The 21,440-nt window shown below is 40.5% G+C and overlaps 1 protein-coding gene across 2 annotated transcripts in view; it reads left to right on the forward strand.

The window, feature by feature from the left end:
- The window catches only part of fam20b (FAM20B glycosaminoglycan xylosylkinase), a 170,840-nt gene that overhangs the window by 115,958 nt on the left and 33,442 nt on the right, over positions 1–21,440 (forward strand). For both annotated transcript variants that reach the window (XM_087990913.1, XM_087990914.1), the window contains 2 exons: positions 10,062–10,171; positions 17,266–17,437. In XM_087990913.1, coding sequence (XP_087847039.1) covers positions 10,062–10,171; positions 17,266–17,437 — 282 coding nt within the window. The remainder of the gene's footprint in view (positions 1–10,061; positions 10,172–17,265; positions 17,438–21,440) is intronic.

Here is a 21,440-nt window from a genome sequence, read left to right on the forward strand (position 1 = left end):
ATAACAAAGAACAAAATAATCTCTTTTCTGAAGTTTTAATAAGAGCCATTGCATTGATTGAAACATTCATATAACATTAACTCTGAATTCAAAATGTGGTAGTACAGTAGATAGGGGAGAAAGTAAGTCAAGGTGAAAATCCATATGGTGCTGAACCATTAAAATTATTCTCAAAATATTTATTAAATAATTAGAAGAATTAAATAGAGTAGAATTCTCCAGAAAATAATCAGCAAAATAAAATTGCATGTGTAGCAGTTTTGTGGCACCCAGAGAGAAAATAAAAGCTTAAGAATGCTGAACTTAAGGAATGGAATAAGTCAGGTTTCAGGTTCTTGAGTCTATTAATTTCCGCTCTGTGATAAAGTACCTTGTGTTCTTTGTCTCTCTCTTATTTTTCTTTGTTGATTGCTTAAGAGTTCTGTCTTTTATTAATCCATTCACAGGATGTGGGCATTGCTGGCTAGGCCTGCCCATCAAACGTAGGCAAATGGGACTAGATCATTTTCGGAAACCTGGTCAGCATGGATGAGTTGGACCAGAGGGTCTGTTTCCATACTGGATGACGTTATGACTAATTGCCCTGGACAAGCTGGTGATGATCTGAATTCTTGAATATTTGCCAGTATACTAGGGTTGGTAAAAACATTAGTGCTGGTAGAAGGGGTGCCCCAGGGTCACTAAACAAAATAAAACTGTAGATCCTGGAAATCTGAAGCAAAAACAAATAACTGGACAAATTTGGCAGGTCTGGCAGCATCTGTAGACAGAAAGGAGAGGCAACATTTTGGGTCTAGTGACTCTTCCTCAGAACACACTGAGTTTCTCTAGCTATTTTAGCTGCAAGATTGTGATCCAGTAGCAATGAAGCAACAACAACATAGCTTTAGGTTTGTGAAGTCAGGTGGTGGTGTACCGCCCATGCATCAACTACCCTTATCCTTGATGATGGAGGCTGCTGGTTTGGAAGCAGTTGTGGTGGATTACTGGAGTTCATTTGTAGATGGTGCCACTAATAAAGAGAGTAAGTATTTTGGTGGGGTTTGGGTGGTAGTATGGCTGCCAATTAAGTAGGCTGTTTTGTCCTGGATGTTCTCTAGGTTATTAAGTGTTGTTGGATTTGAAGCTAGGCAGGCATATGGACAGTATTTCATCATTTTCATAACTTATACCTTGTAGATGGTAGACAGACATTGGGGAGACAGGAAGTGAGTTACTTGCCATTGGATTTTGAGCTCCTGACCTACTCAAGTAGTCAGTAATGGTAATGTCATTGAATACCACAGGGCAATGGTTAGATTCTCTCTTGGTGGAGATGGCCATTGCCTGGCACTTGTGTCAATGTTTACTCACCAGTTGTCATAGACATCTTGGTCTGACTGCATATGGGCATGGAATTCCACTGGATTATCTTCATTATGCATGAGGTGGTTTTCTTATTCATTCATGGAATGAGGACATCGCTGGCTAGGCCAGCATCCCTAATTGCCTAGACTGGCAGTTAAGAGTCAACCATGTTGCTGTGAGTCCACACTAGTTAAGGAGGACATTTGACAATAGATTAATGGTCATCATTAGCCTCTTAATTCCAAATTTTTAAAATTGATTTCAGATTCCACCATCTGTCATGGTGGGATTCGAACCCAAGTCCCCAGAACATTACCTGGGTCTCTGGATTAATAATCCAGCAATAATACCATGAGGTCATTGCCTCCTCAGCATGTGCAGACATCAGTATAAATTATCTAGTACTTTGAGGTGGGATCGAGGTATCATAAAGCTATGAGTAGGGAAATTGGAATGATATTTGACTACTATTTTGCTAAAACTGATGTTTATGAACTGTGTTACAGTAAGGAAAAAATTGATGAGTTAATCCTTTTTGGGAATTCCAGTCCAAGTCTTATATTGAAGTATATACCTGTTAACTAATTTGTCAGAATTAGGAAGCTACTGTTGGTATTCATTGCATTTCTGGAGGACAGAGTGACCAGAGGGATACTGTTATGAATGAAACTTCATTGACACTCAATGTTGTTAACAATAGAATGATGTAAAATCAATAATTTGAAGGAATGATAAATTATCATATACTATGACATTTTGAAAATATGCATTTCAGTTCAAATTATATGTTCCTTCCCATTTAACTTGCCACTTTTTTATGCAAGTGATTGCCATAAAGTTAATTGTTAAAATTGCTTTGTGTTCATCTGGTGCTGTCCACAAACATTTGCAGTGAATAGCTGATCAAAAAGTAATATATAGCCTCCTCATTTCCAACTGTAGTATCTCAAAGTTCCAACATTTAAATTAATTTGCCAATTATATGTCCACTCTGCAAGTCTGCTTGGATCTTATTGCATTTGTTGCAGTCCACCTCCGTCTTCCCCTGTCCAAATCTCTGTTTGGGAGAAAATAAGTGCTGTAATTAGTTTATGATGAATGTAAAGATACGTAACTCTCACCATTAAATATTTGTAACAAAAGTTGACATTGATATAGTGCATTTTAAATAAGATGATGTCCCAAGGCCCTTAACAGGCAGTAATCCAAATATGGAGCTATTAGCTCAAATGGCCAAAACCTTGGTCAGAAAGGGAGGTTAGAAAGAGCATTTGAAATGAAGAAAACACATCATAGAGATGGAGTGATGTAGAAAGAGAATTCCAGAACTTAGGTTATACATTAAGGCATGGCTAAGTTATCAAATTTGGGAATGCTGATAAGGCCAGAAATGGTGAGTACAGAAATGCCAAGGAATTTGGGATTGACGTAAAGGATTAGGGAGGGAACAAGGCCATGGAGAAATCTGAAAACCAGGATGAGAATTTTGAAGTTGCGAATTGCTGGGTGTTTGTGTGGCACGAATGTTATTTAGTATTTGTCTGTGCAAAAACTGCTTTGATATTTGTGGTTTTAGAAATGGTGCCAAATATTGTGCACTCATCAGCAAACATCTCTACTTCTGACCTTATGATGGAGGGAAGGTCATTGATGAAGCACCCGAAGAATGTTGGGTTTAGGACACTACCTAGAGGAACTCCTGGAACCAAGATGACTGACCTCCAAGAACCACCTTCCTTTGTGCCATCTATGACTCCCACCAGCAGAGGTTTCCCCTATTTCCCTTGATTTCAGTTTTGCTAGGCCTCTTTGATACTTTGAACTTGATATCAATGGGAGTAACACTCACCTTGTCCTGAGGTAACAAATGCACGAGTGAGGGTTTCAGCAGCAGATGAGCTAAGATAGAATGGAGATTTTATGGAAATGAAGGTAGGAAGTCGGAATGGTTACATAAATTTATGGTTGGAAACTCATCTCAGCTGTCAACCATGGAACCAAGGCTGAGAATAACTAAATCTCAGCTGCTAGAGCGATGTGGTTGAAAGTTAGGGAATGGAATTCGAAGTGGTGTTCAAAAATATTGGACTAAATTGTCTGATCGCAATTTGCTTAATACAATCCATTTTCAGACATTTCTTCGACCAGCAGAAGCAAAAATGGATCAATTAGTCGCCCTAGAGTAGGACCAGCAAGAATTAGAAGGTCAAGAGAAATAGAGAACTTGCCTTACTTTTACAACAGTAGCTGCCATATTTGGACAACTTTTTATACGTCTCAATTTTTTTTATTGAATGAGTGTGGTTTAGTCAATGGGTGAGTGAGTAAATGGTGGAGGTGGTCAAATTGGGGGCATTTAGGTAGTCTTTGGGTCATCTGGTCTTGTTTGAGATTGGTCTAGGATGTGAGGACTGGTTTGGAGATCGATGGAAAAACTATTGGAATTAAGTGATTGATGGGATAATCATGATTAGTTGTAGTCAAGTTTGGTCTGGTCAGTAGAGCACTCAGGTTTCATCAGGTTGGGAAAGTGATGGTGAGCTGGAGTTGGCTGTATTGTGCTGTTGAGTAATGTGTGCTAGCCACTGAGTTAGAGCAGATATTAAATTTTATAACATTTCAGAAGTATGTATGCAGGCAAGCTCTGTGTATCTGGCCCTAGTCTCCATCCTGAGCTCAGGATCAGAGACATTAGAAACATAAATGAACCCATAAGAAGATTGAACTTGCCAGATACCTGTCTATAAGTTAGGAATTCGACTGGGCCCTGATGCGGATCTCCCAATATTTGGACACCAATTATCTGGACACAAGAAAATTTTAGGAAAAATCTCACTGTGCTTTTGGACAATGTTGCTGATGGGTAGGATGTAGGTGAGAAATAGGAGGGATTCTGTTTGACATTTGCTTCATTTAAATCACTTGGAATTATTCTGGAGGTAGGTAACAGATAGTAGGAATAAAGGTAGAATACAACAAGTGGTGTATCCCAGGGATCTGTATTTGGACTTTCACCATAATCTTTCACCATATATATCACCACTTATTTAATAGAATAAAATTAATTGTCCAGGTTTGGAGACAGTACATCATTGGGTAAGGTACAACGTTTAATTGAGAGGAAGGAGTTAAGGAAGGGCATAAATTAAGTGAATGGGGGGAAAGCTGTGATACATAAATTCACTGTGAGACCATTCAGTTTTTCACATGATAGGTAGTTAATTGAAAGGGATTCGTAGAAGGACTTGAGTTGATTGGTCTTTTTTAAAAATTCTTTCATGTGACCATGGATGTTGCTGGACGAGTTTAATTGCTTTTAAACTCATTTCAACTTTTGTTAGTCACATGTCTGGAGCCACATGTTGGCCAGACCACTAAGGACAACAGATTATCTTCCTGGTGAAAGGATGGTTTTACATTCCAGATTTGTTAATTGAATTTAAATTCCACCAGCTACCATGGTGGGATTTGGACCCAGGTCTCCAGAGCATTAGCTTCGACCTCTAGTTAAGTCTAGTGACATTATCACTTTGCCACCATTATTACCCTTTGTGTTCTGTATTTATATGCCCGCATTTCATTTTGTGTACACGTTCAAAGTGAGATAATTCAATCTTCTCATAATTGTTATGTGGAATTCTCTGTCATGATTTCTCTTGATAGTGGCCATCAAGACTTTCATCAAGAAATGTAGTTTGCTTCTTAGTGATTGCTGACATTAAACACAAGAAAATGTCTTCTGTAATAATTTGAAAAGTTATCATTGAGGACCTGACACAAAAATGGTACTAAGTATAATGATAACAATTGCTCTCAATGTTGGAAAAACAAAAGAACTGATCATTGACTTCGGAAAGAAAGGAGGAGGAACGTGCCTATCTACATCAATGGAGCGCGCGTCAACTTCCTGGGAGTGATGATAACCAACATTCTGTCCTAGACCTCCCACATAGATACTATGGTCAAGAAGGCTCAACATTGCCTCCTCTGTCAGGCGGCTTAGGAAATTTGATATGTCCGTGAGGGCTCTCACGAATCTTTGGTGCACCATAGGAAGTATTCTATTTGGTGCCTAATGGCCCGGCACAGCAACTGCTCTGCCCAGGATCATAAAAAACTACAGGAAGTTGTGAGCACTGCCCAGACCATCACAGAAGCCAAGCTCCCTCCATGGACTCCCGTTCACACTTCCCATTGCCGCAGAAAGGCTAGAACATCTTCAAAGACCCCTCCCATCCTGGTAATCCTCTCCTACAACCTCTTCCGTCAGGTAGAAGGTTCAGAAACTTGACACGCAAGAACAGCTTCTTCACTGCTGTTGTTAGACGACAGAATGGACCTAACTGCAAATAATATTGCTCTTACTTTGTTCACTTCCTGTGCAGCCGTAACCTAGTATACCTCACTCTGTCTAAGCACTGTATGATCTGTATGTCCTTGTTTGCTATGATCTACCTGTACTGCTTGCAAAACATTTCACTGTACTTAGGTACATGTGACTACAATAAATCAAATCAAATTTTACTAAGACTGGTTTTGTATTTGGCAGTTTGAATTTTGTTACTGCACTTCACTTCAAAATTTAAGGTTAAAGTTGTTTTTTAAAAGTACTGTCCAGAAATTAAGGGGGAATCGTTATTTATATTCATGATTTCAACTTGTTTTGGAAATTATTTTCCTGTTGACTGTTTTATAAACCATTTTGAAATATTTTGTATACATTTGAATCTGTAGAAATACATTTTCAAGCACGCATATTAATTTTAAGGTGTGTGGAATAACAGATTTTTTGAATATTTAAAGTTTAGAAATACATTTTCATTTGTCCATCAGAACATTTGCTGTGAATCTGGACACACTACTTGCCCAAACCCATAACGACTAAAACTTCAACCCTCAGAAAGTTATTTCAAAACCTGAGTCCCATATTAATCAAATGTTTGCACTTCTGTTAAAAGTCAGGTACGTTAAACTGGTGGAAGTAATGGAATCTCTTGATAAGGAATATTCATTATGCTCATCTCTTAGAGTCTTGTGTTATTGTAGCAAGTTTTATTCATTGCTGTACTCCAACTACCTTGCAATTAAGGTCAATAAATGTCATTTGCCTTTCTCATTGCTTGTTTGCTAATATTCTGCAAACTGTATAAGCAGGCACTCATGCATGGATCATGATCCATAAGTAGTGCTGTGAAGGCAAGTATCCTTTATGCTGCCTTCATATTGCTTTAGCTACTGTATTTCCCAATGACTGGGATAATGTAATCCATAAACTGGGTTATTTGTAGATTCATTAAAATATTTAAATTGCCAGTCTCTGGGATCAGGTTGTCCATCAGAACATTTTCTGTGAATCTGAGCACACTCTACTTGCCCAAACTCACAACGACTAAAAATTATTTAGGAACCTCAAATTTGTTGGGGTGGGGGGGGTGTGGGGAGAGTGGTTTGACGGGTTTTCTTGAAGGCATTCAGAATTTTAAAAATTGTACTTTCTAGCCTCTTGGTCGAAGTGTGGTGCTGGAAAAGCACAGCAGTTCAGGCAGCATCTGAGGAGCAGGAGAATCGATGTTTCGGGCATAAGCCCTTCACCAGGAATGAGGCTTGTGGGTCGGGGCTGAGAGATAAATGGAAGGGGGTTGCAGCTGAGGGGAGGTAGCTGGGAAAGCAATAGGTGGATGAAGGTGATAGACCAGAGGGAGCAGTGATTGACAGATTCAGAGGGCGGTGCCGAGTTGGAGGCTTGGGACTGGGATAGTGGGCGGCATGGTGGCACAGTGATTAGCGCTGCTGCCTCACTGTGCCAGAGATCCGGGTTCAATTCCCACCTCAGGCAACTGTCTTTGTGGAGTTTGCACATTCTCCCCGTGTCTGCATGGGTTTCCTCTGGGTACTCCGGTTTCTTCCCACGGTCCAAAAATGTGCAGGTTAGGTGAATTGGCCATGCTAAATTGCCCGTAGTGATAGGTGAAGGGGTAAATGGAGGGGAATGGGTCTGGGTGGGTTGCTCTTCGAAGGGTCGATGTGGACTTGTTGGACCAAAGGGCCTGTTTCCACACTAAGTAATCTAATCTAATCTAATCATGACGTGGGGGGAGGGGAAATTAGGAAGCTGTTGAAATGCACATTTATCCCATGTGATTCCAGGGTCCCAAGGTGGAAAATGAGGCATTCCTCTTCCAGGCGTCGGGTGGTAATGTATTGGCGGTGGAGGAGGCCCAGGACCTGTATGTCTTTGAAGGAGGGGGGGGGGGAGGGCTGGAAGTGTTCAGCCTTGAGGTGGTGGGGTTGGTGGGTGTGGGTGCCCCAGAGATGTTCTCTGAAATGATCTGCAAGAAGGCGTCCTGTTTTGCCGATGTAGAGGAGACCATATCGAATGCAAGGGATGCAGTAGATGACATTGGTCGAGGTACAGATGAATTTCTGACGGATATGGAAGGATCCCTTGGGGCCTTGGACAGAGTTGAGGGGAGTGATGTGGGTGCAGGTTTTGCACTTCCTGCAGTGGCAGGGAAGGGTGCAGGAGTGGGATGTGGGCTGGTGGGGAGTGTGGACCTGACAAGGGATTCACAGAAGAAATGGTTGAGGAGGGAAATATATCTCTGGTGGTGGGGACAGTTTGGAGGTGGCGAAAGACGATGCGTTGTATGCGGATGTTGGTGGGATGGAAGGTGAGGACTAGGGCGGTTCTGTCCTTGTTGCATTGGGAGGGGTGGTGTTCAATGGCGGTGGTGCGTGATGTGGAGGAGGTGCGCTGGAGGGCATCATCAACTATGTGGGAAGGCAAGTTACAATCATGGAAGAAGGAGGCCATCTCGGACTTTGAGGTTAAACTGGTCATCCTGGGAACAGATGTGGCGAAGGCAGAGGAATTGGGAATAAGGGATGGCGTTTTTACAGGAAGGAGGGTGAGAGGAAGCGTATTCTAGGTAGCTGTGGGAGTCAGTGGGCTTGTAGTATATGTCTATGGTTAATTGGTTGCCAGAGACGGTGATGGAGAGGTCTAGGAAGGGGAGGGAGGTTGCCGAGATGGTGCAGGTGAATTTGAGGTCAGGGTGGAAAGTGTTGGTGAAGTTGATGAACTGTTCAACCGCCTTGTGGGAGCACAAGGCGGCGCTGATATGGTCATCGATGTAGCAGAAGAACAGGTTGGGGTTGGTGCCAGTGTAACTGCAGAAGATGGACTATTCCACATCCGACAAATAGGCAGGCATAGCTGGGTCCCATGCAAGTGCCCATGGCTACCCATTTGGCTTGGATGAAATGGGAGGATTGGAAGGAGATGTTGAGAGTGAGGACCACTTCAGCCAGGTGGATGAGGGTGTCGGTAGAAGGGTACTGGTTGGGGTGGCGAGAGAGGAATAAACTGAGGGCTTGGAGACTTTCGTCGTTGCAGATCGATATGTACAGGGACTGGATGTCCATGGTGAAGATGAGGCACTGGGGGCTGGGAAAATGAAACTCATGGAGGAGGTGAAGGACGTGGGTGGTGTGACGAATGTAGGTGGGGAGTTCCTGGACTAAGGAGGACAGGACAGTGTCAAAGTGGGAAGAGATGAGTTCGAACCTTCCGATAATCCCTCCATACACTGGTTTCCTCGAACCTCCTGATAATCCCTGCATACATGGGTTTCCTCGAACCTTCCGATAATCCCTCCATACACTGGTTTCCTCGAACCTTCCGATAATCCCTCCAAACACGGGTTTCCTCGAACCTTCGGATAATCCTTCCATACATGGGTTTTCTCGAACCTTCTGATAATCCCTCCATACACTGGTTTCCTCGAACCTTCCTATAAAATTCTCCTTTCTCGCCTCTTCCAAACCACTCATTTCTGTGCTAAAGCTCTCCCTTGGATCTTTGCCAATTGCGCTGAACAGGAAATCAATTAAATCAATTTTAATTTCAATTTAGAAATTACAAAAGGCTTGTATCACTTGAGGCATGATTTTATGAAATCCCAAATGCTTGTTAACTCTGTTAAATTGGTCCAAGAGAAGTTGCCATGCAGATGTTTGTGTTTAATTAATGAGACCTGCTTTAGCTATTGCCTTAGATCCTGTTTTATTAGCAACATAGAACATTACAGCACAGTACAGCCCTTCTGCCCACTATGTTGTGCCGACCTGTGAAATCACTCTGAAGCCCACCTAATCTACACAATCATGTTTGTCATGATGTGTCTTTGCCAGTAAATGTTCTTCTATTTTTCATGAATTTGGTAAATTCAGTCAATCCAGAAACTAACACTAAACTGTATTAGCAATAAGGAGACTCCAAGACAACCAAGAAAGAATACCAGTTACCTAAATTCTAAAATCAAAACAAAATGTTTGAAAGTACTTGACAGATCCAGAAGCATCTGTGAGAAAAAAATGATAACTTTTCATCAGAGCAGTTTATCTCTCCACAGATGCTGCTCGAGTTGCTAAATTTTCCCAGCATTTTCCGTTTTAACTTTGCTCCATAACACTGTCTTAGCTTCTATTATATTGGAATTCCATAATCGGGTTTTGTCTGTCATTACTTCTAAACTTCAAAATGTTGAATCAGAACTGACTGGCAAGTCTTCTCATCTTTTTTTTGTTGATTGCCACTTTATAGTCATAATAGGAATTTGAGGTCCCAAACTGAATTCTTATTGTTTAGTTTTGTATAAGAAAAGTTATTTACCAAAAAAGATAAACTTTTTGATCTATATTGTTTCACTTAGAATCTTGGGATTACGCCGGGCTCCAGTGGTTGTTGGGAGATATGTGAACTTGTACACTGAGATAAAACCAGTTGCTTCTGAGCAGCTTCTGAGCACCTTCCTCACACAGGGTATGTATATATTTCATTTTGGGTATATAGTAATTCCAGATAATTACTGCTGTTCATTCCACAATAACACATATATAATATACATGAAGGTACTGTTTTAACACAGCGGTGTACAAATTGAACGCACATACTTTGATAATGTTATAGGATGGTGAGGTGGAAATCTTTTCCTTAGCAAGTCTTTTTCTGAATCTGCTATGACTGTTGAATTGTTAAAGTGGAGGGTCTATTTTGATATTGAAATAATACCATCAATGCCTTTCTCCTGAAGCAATATGTTGTTCTGAAAAATTAACAAGAGTTAAGCTTCCCCATGTCTTGTCTCATGTCATAGTGGCTCAATAATTAGCACTGCTGCCTCACAGCACCAGTGACCTGGGTTCGATTCCAGGGCAACTGTATGTGTGGAGTTTGCATATTTTTCCCGTGTCTGCATGGGTTTCCTCTCACAGTCCAAAGATGTGCAGGTCAAGTGAATTGGCTCTGCTAAATTTATCCATTGTGTTCAGGGATGTGTAGGTTAGGTGCATTAGTCAGGGTTAAATATAGAATAATAGGGTAGGGGATTGGGTCTAGGTGGGTTACTGTTTGGAGGGTTGGTGTGGACTTGTTAGGCCGAAGGGCCTGTTTACACTTTGTAGGGATTCTGTTCTATTCCTCTAAAGACAGCTAACTTGCAGCTTTTTGTAATGAAACGACATTCAAAGCATAACATAAAATTATACCTAATAAAAATGGTGGTAAAGCATTACAAACTAGGGATTATGAAAAAAGTGCTTGTGTAATTCTGAATTCATCTGCTTTTCCATCTCATTGTAATGTTTTGCAAAGTTTATAAAGAAGTGAACACTTCTATATTTCTGTAGTAGTTTCTGTCCATATTTTAATATCCCATCAGATGTTACTGCAGCTGGGTATATTAGTGTTTAATGGAGATATTGGATAAGAAAAGTGAAGTTCGTGTTGGAGCCCTTTGGGTGTTTTTATTTTCTGGATGCAATGAAAATCATCTGGATCAAACTACTCTATTCAACCACATAACTACAAATGCATAAAGAGCTAGAATACTGGAAGTCTAGGCACTTTGATTCCTTTTCAGGATACTCCATACTTCTTTACAAAACTGACTAATTTTAACAATAACATAGAGAAAGGCTGTGTTTTCTCTCTGAAGTGCTAACTCTGATGTTTGCTTTTAATTTGCAGCAATTGCAAATGATAAGACCATTATACACTGGAGTCAAAGTAGGCCACATAGTCCATCCAGTCAACTCCACTATTCAATGCGATAATGGAGTTTTGCATTTTTCTGCCACAAAACCTTTGATTGCTTCACAGATTTGAAAATCTATTTCAGATTTGAATATACTTAATTTAATCTAGACCCACATTCCTCTAAATTAGACAGTTATACAAATTCACCACCCTGAGACAAAACAAATCCCTTATTCATGAGATTATTGTCTTGTCCTAGATTATACCATAAAATGAAACAGCCTTTCTGCATCTACCCTAAGAATCTTGTTGCAATAAAGTGGTCTCTCATCCTTTTGAAGCTCACATCAGTACAAGCCCAGTCTAATCAACCTTTCCTAATAAGAAATTTCTTATTACATGGAATCAAGCAAGTGAAGCATCTCTGGGTTGTCTCTAACGTCTCTAATGGGGTACCCGCATGGGCCCCGGCTATGCCTGTCTCTTTGTCGGCTATGTGGAACAATCTATCTTCCACAGTTACACCGGCATTATTCCACACCTTTCCTCTGCTACATTGATGACTGCATCGACACCACCTCATGCTCCCACGAGGAGGGCGAACAGTTCATCAACTTCACCAACACATTCCATCCCTACCTTAAATTCACCTGGACCATCTCTGACACCTCTCTCTCCTTCCTGGACGTCTCTATCTCAATCAACGGTGACCAACTCAGCACTGACATTTTCTACAAACTCACCGACTCCCACAGCTATCTGGATTACACCTCCTCCCACCCTGCCTCCTGCAAAAATGCTATCCCTTATTCCCAATTCCTCCGCCTCCGCCCCATCTGCTCCCAGGAGGACCAGTTCCACCATAGAACACACCAGATGGCCTCCTTTAGAGACCGCACTTTCCCCTCCCACGCGGTTGATGATGCCCTCCAGTACATCTCATCCACTTCCCACACCTCTACCCTCGAACCCCACCCCTCCAAATGCAAAAAGGACAGAACCCCCTTGGTCCTTATCTTCCACCCCACCAACCTCAGTATACATCGCATCATCCTCCACCATTTCTGCCACCTATAAAAGGACCCCACCACCAGAGATGTATTTCCCTCCCCACCCCTATCCACTTTCCATAAAGACCGCTCCCTCGTAACTAACTTGTCAGGTCCACGCCCCCCCCCCCCCAACAACCCACCCTCTCCTCCTGGCACCTTCCCCTGTCTCCGCAGGAATTGCAAAGCCTGCACTCACACCTACCCGCCCACGTCCTTCCACATCTATCAAAGTTTCACCTGAATTTCCACGTTCTTTACTGTATCTGTTGCTCTCGATGCGGTTTCCTCTACATTGGGGAGAGAGGACGCCTACTTGCAGAGCACTTCAGAGAACATCTCTGGGACACCCACACCAACCAATCCCACTGCCCCGTGGCCGAACATTTCAACTTCCCCTCCCACTCTGCCGAGGACATGCAGGTCCTTGGCCTCCTCCATCACCATTCCCTTAGCCGCCAACACCTGGAGGAAGAATGCCTCATCTTCCACCTTGGGACCCTCCAACCCCATGGCATCAATGTGGATTTCACTTTACCCCAGTTGCAATCTTTCAGCTCAGCACCGGCCTCAAGACCCTGTCCCAACTGTCCATCTTCCTTCCCATCTATCTGCACCACCCTCCCCTCTGACCTATCACCTTTACCCCCACCTCCATCCACCTATTGCACTCTCAACTGCCTTCCTCCCAGCCCCACCCCCCCTCCCATTTATCTCTTCACCCCCAAGGCTCCTAGCCTCATTCCTGATGAAGGGCTTTTGCCCAAAACGTCAATTTTCCTGTGCTTGGATGCTGCCTGACCTGATGTGCTTTTCCAGCACCACACTCTTGACTCTAACGCGAGGATATATTTCCTTAGATGAAGAGACCAAAATTGCTCATAGGATTCTAGGTGTGATTTGACTGAGGCCTTTTTTGGTTTTAGCAATTGTTCTGCATTTTTACATTCTGTTTCATTTGAAATAAAGGCAAACACTCCACTTGCCTTCCCTAGGACCCACTGACCTTGTGTGCTAGCTTTTTGTGATTCATGCATAAGGATTCCCAAATTGCATAACTTCATTTTCCCAAATTATATTCCATCTGCCAGGTTTTTGCCAACCCTCATACACTGTCTGTATCCTTCTGTAAACTCTTTCTGTCATCCCCATTAGATGAATTCCCACTAATTTAGTGTCATATGTAAACCTGGCAATAGTGTTTCACTTCCGTCATCGAAGTCACTAACATATAATGTAAATGAATTGTGGCCCCAGCACTGATCCCTGTGGCACTCCACTAGATAAGGGGTTACAATCCTGAAAATGCCACTTTATCCCAACACTGTCTCCAGTTTGATTTCCAATCTTCTGTCCATGCTCATATATTACCCGCAAAACCATAGATTCTTATTAAGTAGCCTTATGTGCTAATTGGAAATCTAAATATATTATGTCTGTTGGTTCCCCTTTATCCTGTTTATTATTTCAGAAAAATATTTTTAAAAAATTGTTAGGCATGACTTCTCCATCGTGAAGTTATATTTACTCTGATCATATTGTATTCTAAATGTACTGGGATTACATCATTTATAATATACTCGAACATTTTCCATTGGTAGATGTTAAGTTAAATGGCTTATAGTTAATTTTTTTTTCCCTTGCCTTTTTGAATTAGGATGTTACATTAGCAGTTCTCAATCTTCTGGCACTTTACAGCATCTGAGGATTATCGGAAATTTACTACTCTCCGATTTTTTTAGCCAATTTTGTATCCATGTTATTGCTGATCTTCGTACTGCATGAACTCTAATTTTGTATCACACTTTTGGAAGTCCATTTACACCACATTAACAGTATTGCCCTCACGTTATCTCTTCAAAAACCTCCAGTAAAATATGACTGACTTAACTCCAAAGTGGCTTTCCATATTTTTAATGTGACTATTAATTTTGTCCTGAATAATACTTATAGTGGTTTCCCCACAACCAAAGTTAAACCAATAGTAAATTAGGCTTACTGTTACAAATGTTTTTGAACAGAGTGTAATATTTGCAATTCTCCGGTCCTTTGACACTATCTCTAAATGCAGGGAATATTGAAAACATATTGCCAGCCTCTGCAATTTCCTCTCTCATTTCCTTCTAAATCTTGAATGCCATCCTTCTGGTCCTCGTGCTTTATCAACTATAAAAATCAACAGCTTATCAAGTACTATTACGTTATCAATTTTGGATCCGGGTTTCCTATTCTGATACAGTTGCCTAGGAAGCATTTGCCTAACAAGTAAACACAAAGACCTCAGCAATGTCTCCATGTGTAAATTTCCTTTTTGGTCCCTATTTTTCTGACTTCTTTCATCATCCTTTTACTATTGATGTGTTTATGAAGACTTTGGGATTTCCATTGATGTTAGACTTTTCTCATAATCCCTCCTTTGCTTATCTCATAAGCTTTTTCACCTCACGTATAAACCTTATGTATTCAGCGTAGTTCACAGTTGTATTTACTAACTGTACCAGTCATAAGCACACATTTTATTCTTTAGCTACTCTATCTCCTTTGTCATCCAGGGAGCTCTGGATTTGTTTGTACTACTTTTTCCTTTTCATGGAATTAATCTTGACTGTACCTAAAATACTTCTCTTTGAAGGTAATCCATTGTTCAGTTACAGTTTTCCCACCAACCTTTGCCCCAATCTATCTGGTCTAGGTCTGTTCTTAGGAGAAAGTGAGGACTGCAAATGCTGGAGATCAGAGTCGAAAAGTGTGGTGCAGGAAAAGCACAGGTCAGGCAGCATCTGAGAAGTAGGAGAGTCGACGTTTTGGGCATAAGCCCTTCTTCAGGAATGTTCTGATGAAGTTCTTATGCCTGAAATGTTGACTCTCTTGCTCCTCGGATGCTGTCTGACCTACTGTGCTTTTCCAGTGCCATACTTTTTGTCTTAGGTCTAGTCTTAGCCCATTGAAATCAGCTGTCCGCCAACTGAATATTCTGACTCTAGATTTATAGTTGCCATTTTATATTGTAATTCTACATCTTATGATAGAGTCATCACTATCCTTTTATATGTACCCCACTGACAGTTGATGTACTTGATATACCTCATTCCTAACAACTAGGTCTAGTCGTGCCTCCTTTCTTATTGGGCCAAATATATAATGCTGTAGGGAATTCTTCTGATAATCTACGAACATTTGCCCTTTTCCATCATTAACTTTACCAGTATCCCAGTCTATATTGGGTAATCAATATTCCCCATTATAACTACTGTGTGATATTTACATAACCCCTGTAATTTCCTTGCAAATAGGATCCTCTCATTTCCACTAGCTACAGTTTATAGATTGCACCATGCAATGCAATTGTATCCTTTTTGATTTTTAGCTCTAGCCAAATTAATTGTCCTTGAACTTTCTGGAATGGCTTTTTTCTGTATCATTGCAATGCTCTCTTTAATCGATATCACCTCCTCTGCCTAACTTGTGGTGTGACCCCATCTCTGAATTTACTACTTTGGTGTTACCCATAAATCTCAGCCTCATGGTTGCACCACAGTGACTTCAGGTGTGCTCAAGCTCCAAAACATGGAGCTCAAGCTTGTGAAGCTTTTCATACTTGCTTTACATGGCTTTGTCTAGACCTCATTACAAGTAGACTGCTTCCCGCATGCTGAAGTATGAGCATTCTGAGCAGCAGTGGCACGAATAGCCTGAAGGTGTGATTCCCTGAAGAAAGTGTCTAAGAGCCCAGTTACTTATTGAGGTGAAGGCCATAAAACTATGTCAGAAACTTTGAGCCATGGAAGAAACCAGATGGTATAACTTTAAATCATCAAAATCTTTTAACTGAAAACGGAATAATTCAATTGATGGGGGCCCTAAATAAGTTGCTTAAATCGTTCAATTAAGATAGGATTGAGCAATATTGTTTTCTCTCAAACTTGGAAATTCTCTTCCCCAGACCGCAGTGAGGCTACACTCAAAACTACATGAGTGATTATTGGTCAACAAAGTAGTGGAGGGAGTTTTGTACTTGTGGTGGTGGTGTGGCGAGGCTATGATCTTATTGAATGATGAAACATGCCTGAACAGTCTATGCTTATTCCTGCTTCTTATGAGAACTACCAGTGTTAATATTATATATTTTTAACTTTTCTGTTTATTATTTTAATAATCAAGAACAAATTTAATTTCAAAGTAAAATACTGAGTATAGTGGAAATGAGGCAGACTAACTGACAGAATCCAAATGGCTTTTTCCATGTTCAAGGGCAGAGCTCTCAATTTTTCTATGCGAAAGCTGAATTATATTTGTACACTGAATAAATTAGTATCTCAAGCAATAGTAAAAACAATTATTTTCTCATCACTTTAGCACAGTTAAAACAATGAGAGTCAAAAATACTTTACTTTCATTACTCCCAAATTAGTAATGCAGAAACATTTGTAAGCCAGAAGTTATGCCATTCAGGTCGTGCATTTGTAGCAAGATTCACATATTGGAATTTTCTCTAGACTCTTCTGTTATTTATTTATTTCACTATTGCTGAATGCAGCTTACCAGTCTGATGCAAATGTGCCAATGTCCATTACTAACTGAGAGAATAGAGTCCCTCCAGTTTTCGCACTGATCACTGAAATCCTGTGGACTTCTCTTAATTTTGTGATTTAACATAATCATCTCACTGTGATCAGATCAGAAGAAAATGGTATCTCATTGGAGAAAAACTTTTTTCCTTCATCTTTTGTTCATTTAAATGATAAAATAACTTAATTAATCTTGTGAATGCTTCAAGTAAAATTGTTCATTTTCTTGATTTGTCTTAACAAATTATTTTATTGTTTTTAGGTAACAATAGCTGCTTCTATGGAAAATGTTATTACTGCAGAGAATCAGAACCAGCCTGTGCTGATGGGCACATTATGGAAGGATCTGTGATACTGTGGCTACCAGACATCTGGCCATTACAAAAACATAGACACCCATGGGGCAGAACCTACAGAGAGGGAAAGCTAGCCAGGTATACTCCATCATTTAGCTACTTATTCCCCCAGATGTCTGTTAGCGGTTGTTTATTTAAGAGCAAAATACTGCAAGAAATCTGGAACAAACAGAATGCTGAAGAAACTCAGCAGGTCTGTGGAGAGAAAAACAAAGCTAATGTCTCCACTCCAGTATGATCCCTCTTCAAAGCTGAAAGATTTTGGAAACTTTTTTTTAATACTTTTGACAAAAGTGGAAGAGGAACAAAGGAGCAGATGGTGGAGAACTTATATTTATTGTACCAATACTTGGCCCTTCTTCAATGGCCACCCTCCCAGCCCCAAAGAAATAAGTCCTTATTGAAATGAAATACACAATAGAATTATAAATAGCAACCTTTCACATAGAAAGCATTGCAATGAGTTAGAGGTGATGACAGGCAAAGGTGAGATACTTGCCCACCTGGAGAACTGAAGGAATGAAACGGAGAAAAAATAGAAGGAAAGTTAGGCATATAGGTCACTTACCATCTCACCTGACTCATTTGCTGTGATAATTTTGCCAAAATCTTGCCCAACTCCTCGCTGACCTTGCTGGTCAAGAAACAAAATAAATGTTTACTTTTGATGGGTGCCCTTGAGGGTGACTACTTCATTCTCACTGACTCCTCTATTTGGTAATGCAACTAATAATATTACTGTTTTATGATGTGGAGGAGCCAGTGTTGGACTGGGGTGGACAAAGTTAAAAATCACACAACACTGGATTATAGTCCAACAGGTTTATTTGGAAGCACTAGCTTTCGGAGCACTGCTCCTTCATGAGGGTGGTTGTGAAGCAGGACCATAAGACACAGAATTTATAGCAAAATTTATACTGTTTTAATTTGTGTTGACGTGAGCATTTAGACTCTCACAGAACCCCATTAAATTTAAAACCACATCTTACAAGGAAAGCTATAATTTTACAGATATCATAGTTTTTAAATTGGAACAGAACAATGGACATAAGATAGCAGAGGTTTTTTTTCCAGAATAACTGATACAAGCTTCTACATATAAAAAGCTATCACCCTAAAGGCACTTTCCCCAAACTGGTGAGGTCACAAATAATGTATTTCAATCACATTTATAAAATTAGAATACTTTAAGAAGGCAGTTTCTACCCTGTTTATAGCATCTCAGATCTCATTACAGATTCAAAATTAGCAATAGACATTCATTATAGCAACATCTACAACAGTTTTTTCCATAGAGTAGCTCCTTAACAGGTGCAGCTTGAAGCTAAGATAAATTCACAATTAATTCATTTCCTCTTTAATTTCATGTTTTCCTGGCTTCTAGATAGCTGAGTGTTCCTTTGTTGACAGGTTTTAAAATGTTGTTTCTGTTCAGGATTTTTTCTTTCCTCCCTCTTGTAGCCAGCCTCTCTCTCAACCTGCTTGAAGCTGCCTCCTCTCCTCCACTACCCCTGAAGCTTTCATTTCCAAATGATGAGAAGTAACAGGAACAGGAGTAGGTCCCTAAAGCCTACTCTGCCTTTCAGTAGGATCATGGCTGATCCAACATTCCTCGAGTCCATTTTCCTGTATTTTCCTCATAACCCCTGATTCCCCAACTAATCAAGAATTTATCTATCTCAAGCTTAAACATACGCAAGGACTCTGGCATACAGCTATCTATGGCAAGAAGTTCCAAAGACTTTAAATTCTCTGAGGGAAAAATTCCTCCTTATCTCAGTCTTCAATTGGTATCCCTTCATTCTGAAACTATGCTCTCTGTCTTAGACTCACCCATGAAAGAAAACATCCTCTTAGCATTTGCCCTGTCAAGTCCCTTGAGAATGCTATATGTTTCAATGAGATCACCTCTCACCTTTCTAAACTCCAGCATGTAGAGTCCAAACGTGTTTAGACTTTACTTAAAAAATAGTTTCTTCATATCAGGGATTATCCTCGCAAACGTTCTCGGAACCGACTCCAATGAAAAGATATCTTTCCTTAATTAAGGGGACCAAAACTGCTCATAGGACTCTAGATGTGGTCTGACCAGTTGTAATAAGACTCTTATACTTCAATCTCCTTGAACTAAGGGCCAACATTTTATTAGCATTGCTGATTACCTGCTGCACCTGTATGTTAGCTTTCTGCGTTTCATGCACAAGTACCACCAAGTCTCTTTGTGTTACAACTTACTGAAATTTTTCCCCATTTAAATAATTTTTTCTCTTTTGTTCTCCCTTGTAAAATGAATAACTTCACATCTTCTCACATTATACTCCATTTGCCAACTGTTTGTCCCAGTACTGAGTCATGGGTTGTCCTGAAAAAGAGCCACTTATCCATGTTTTCAATTCTCTACCTATTAGCCAATTGTCTATCCATGCCACTATACTACCTCCAACACTGTGTACTCTGATCTTATGGATTAACCTCTTCCTGAGGTACCTTGATGAATTGCCTTCCTGCTTTCCTCAGCCCAGTGGCTTCCTCACTTACTCACAATGCCCACAAAGTGTCTTGCTTTCTCCAAGGCTTCTTGCTGCAGCCTGCTTTTTCCAATTTACTATCTTGCACAATCATCCTCCTTTCTTGCATCTCCATCCCCAAAATGGTTTCAGGAATGAGGGATTTGAACCTTACGATTAGGTCAAAGAATCCAACGTTGAGGGGAGAGTAGATATAGAGCTGCATGTGATTGATAGTTTAAATAAGATAAAGAGATGTTGCCTTTAGCTGATGACACAATTATTGGGAGATATAGATTTGAGGTTTTGAGCATGAAATGGGAAAGGTCAGTTTATCCAGATGCTAAAACTGCCCTACTATCCATTTGAGCACCCATTAGCTTCTATCAGATCCCTATTCCTTTAATACCATCAGTTTGGAGTCAGCTTTAGTTCATTTGAATCCATCATCCATGCATTTGTTCACTCCATACATAACAGTACAGGTTTTTTCCAGGCTTTTTCTCTTTACACTGTCTGTAAACTTGGATATCCCAAATTCTGATTTGCACCTGGTTCTTATTCTTGGCTTCATCATTCTTGGCTCACCTTCAAGGAGACTAATTCAATAGGCCTTTATTGTCTGCAGTCTGTGAATCTGGAAGATATGTGTTGTGATCTGGAAGGCTCTCCAGATTTCACCAAAGATCCTCAGACAGGATGTTCCAAACCCACGACCACTTTCATCTAGAAGGACAAGGGCAGCAGATATATGGAAACACCAACACCTTCAAGTTCCCCTCCAAGCCACTCACCATCCTGACTTAGAAATATATTATCATTTATTCACTGACACAGGGTCAAAATGCTGGAATACCCTCTTTAATGGGGGGAGGGATGCAATACAGTATTATGGACCAGATCAGACCTGCTCAAAATATTTTAAGAAGGTAGCCTAGACCCTAACATTTTCCTATTTTAAAGGCAAATGTAACGTGCTGTGTTTGAGATGCACTTTGGCTGGTCAAACTACTCAACGTTTAGCAAAACACAATTTATTTAAACACTGTGGTTAAAATACGGCAAAAAAACAGAACTATTACTATTTAACTGTTCTAATATAATAACATCCTATAAATGCACCCCTTGTAGGCACATTCAGAAAAATAGATTTGTCTCACAGGTAACCCAACAGAGAGAAACCCTAGCTTCTAGCTGTAACCAAGAGAGAGAAAAGGTAACTTCTTCTAAATTCCAGCAGCTTCTGCCTGTTGTGACTCCCAACAGGAACTGCTTAAAGCTAAACCTAAAACTAAAAGAAAACTAGAAATCTTAGTCTGTGAGAATACCCTCTTTAATGGGGGGAGGGATGCAATACAGTATTATGGACCAGATCAGACCTGCTCAAAATATTTTAAGAAGGTAGCCTAGACCCTAACATTTTCCTATTTTAAAGGCAAATGTAACGTGCTGTGTTTGAGATGCACTTTGGCTGGTCAAACTACTCAACGTTTAGCAAAACACAATTTATTTAAACACTGTGGTTAAAATACGGCCACACCCACTCAGGCTGCTTGTATTGTTCAATCCTTTTA

This window comes from Chiloscyllium plagiosum, unplaced genomic scaffold (assembly GCF_037043375.1).
Source record: "Chiloscyllium plagiosum isolate Xiang-an unplaced genomic scaffold, Cpla_swu_hap1 HiC_scaffold_9, whole genome shotgun sequence".
Classification (NCBI taxonomy): domain Eukaryota; kingdom Metazoa; phylum Chordata; class Chondrichthyes; order Orectolobiformes; family Hemiscylliidae; genus Chiloscyllium; species Chiloscyllium plagiosum.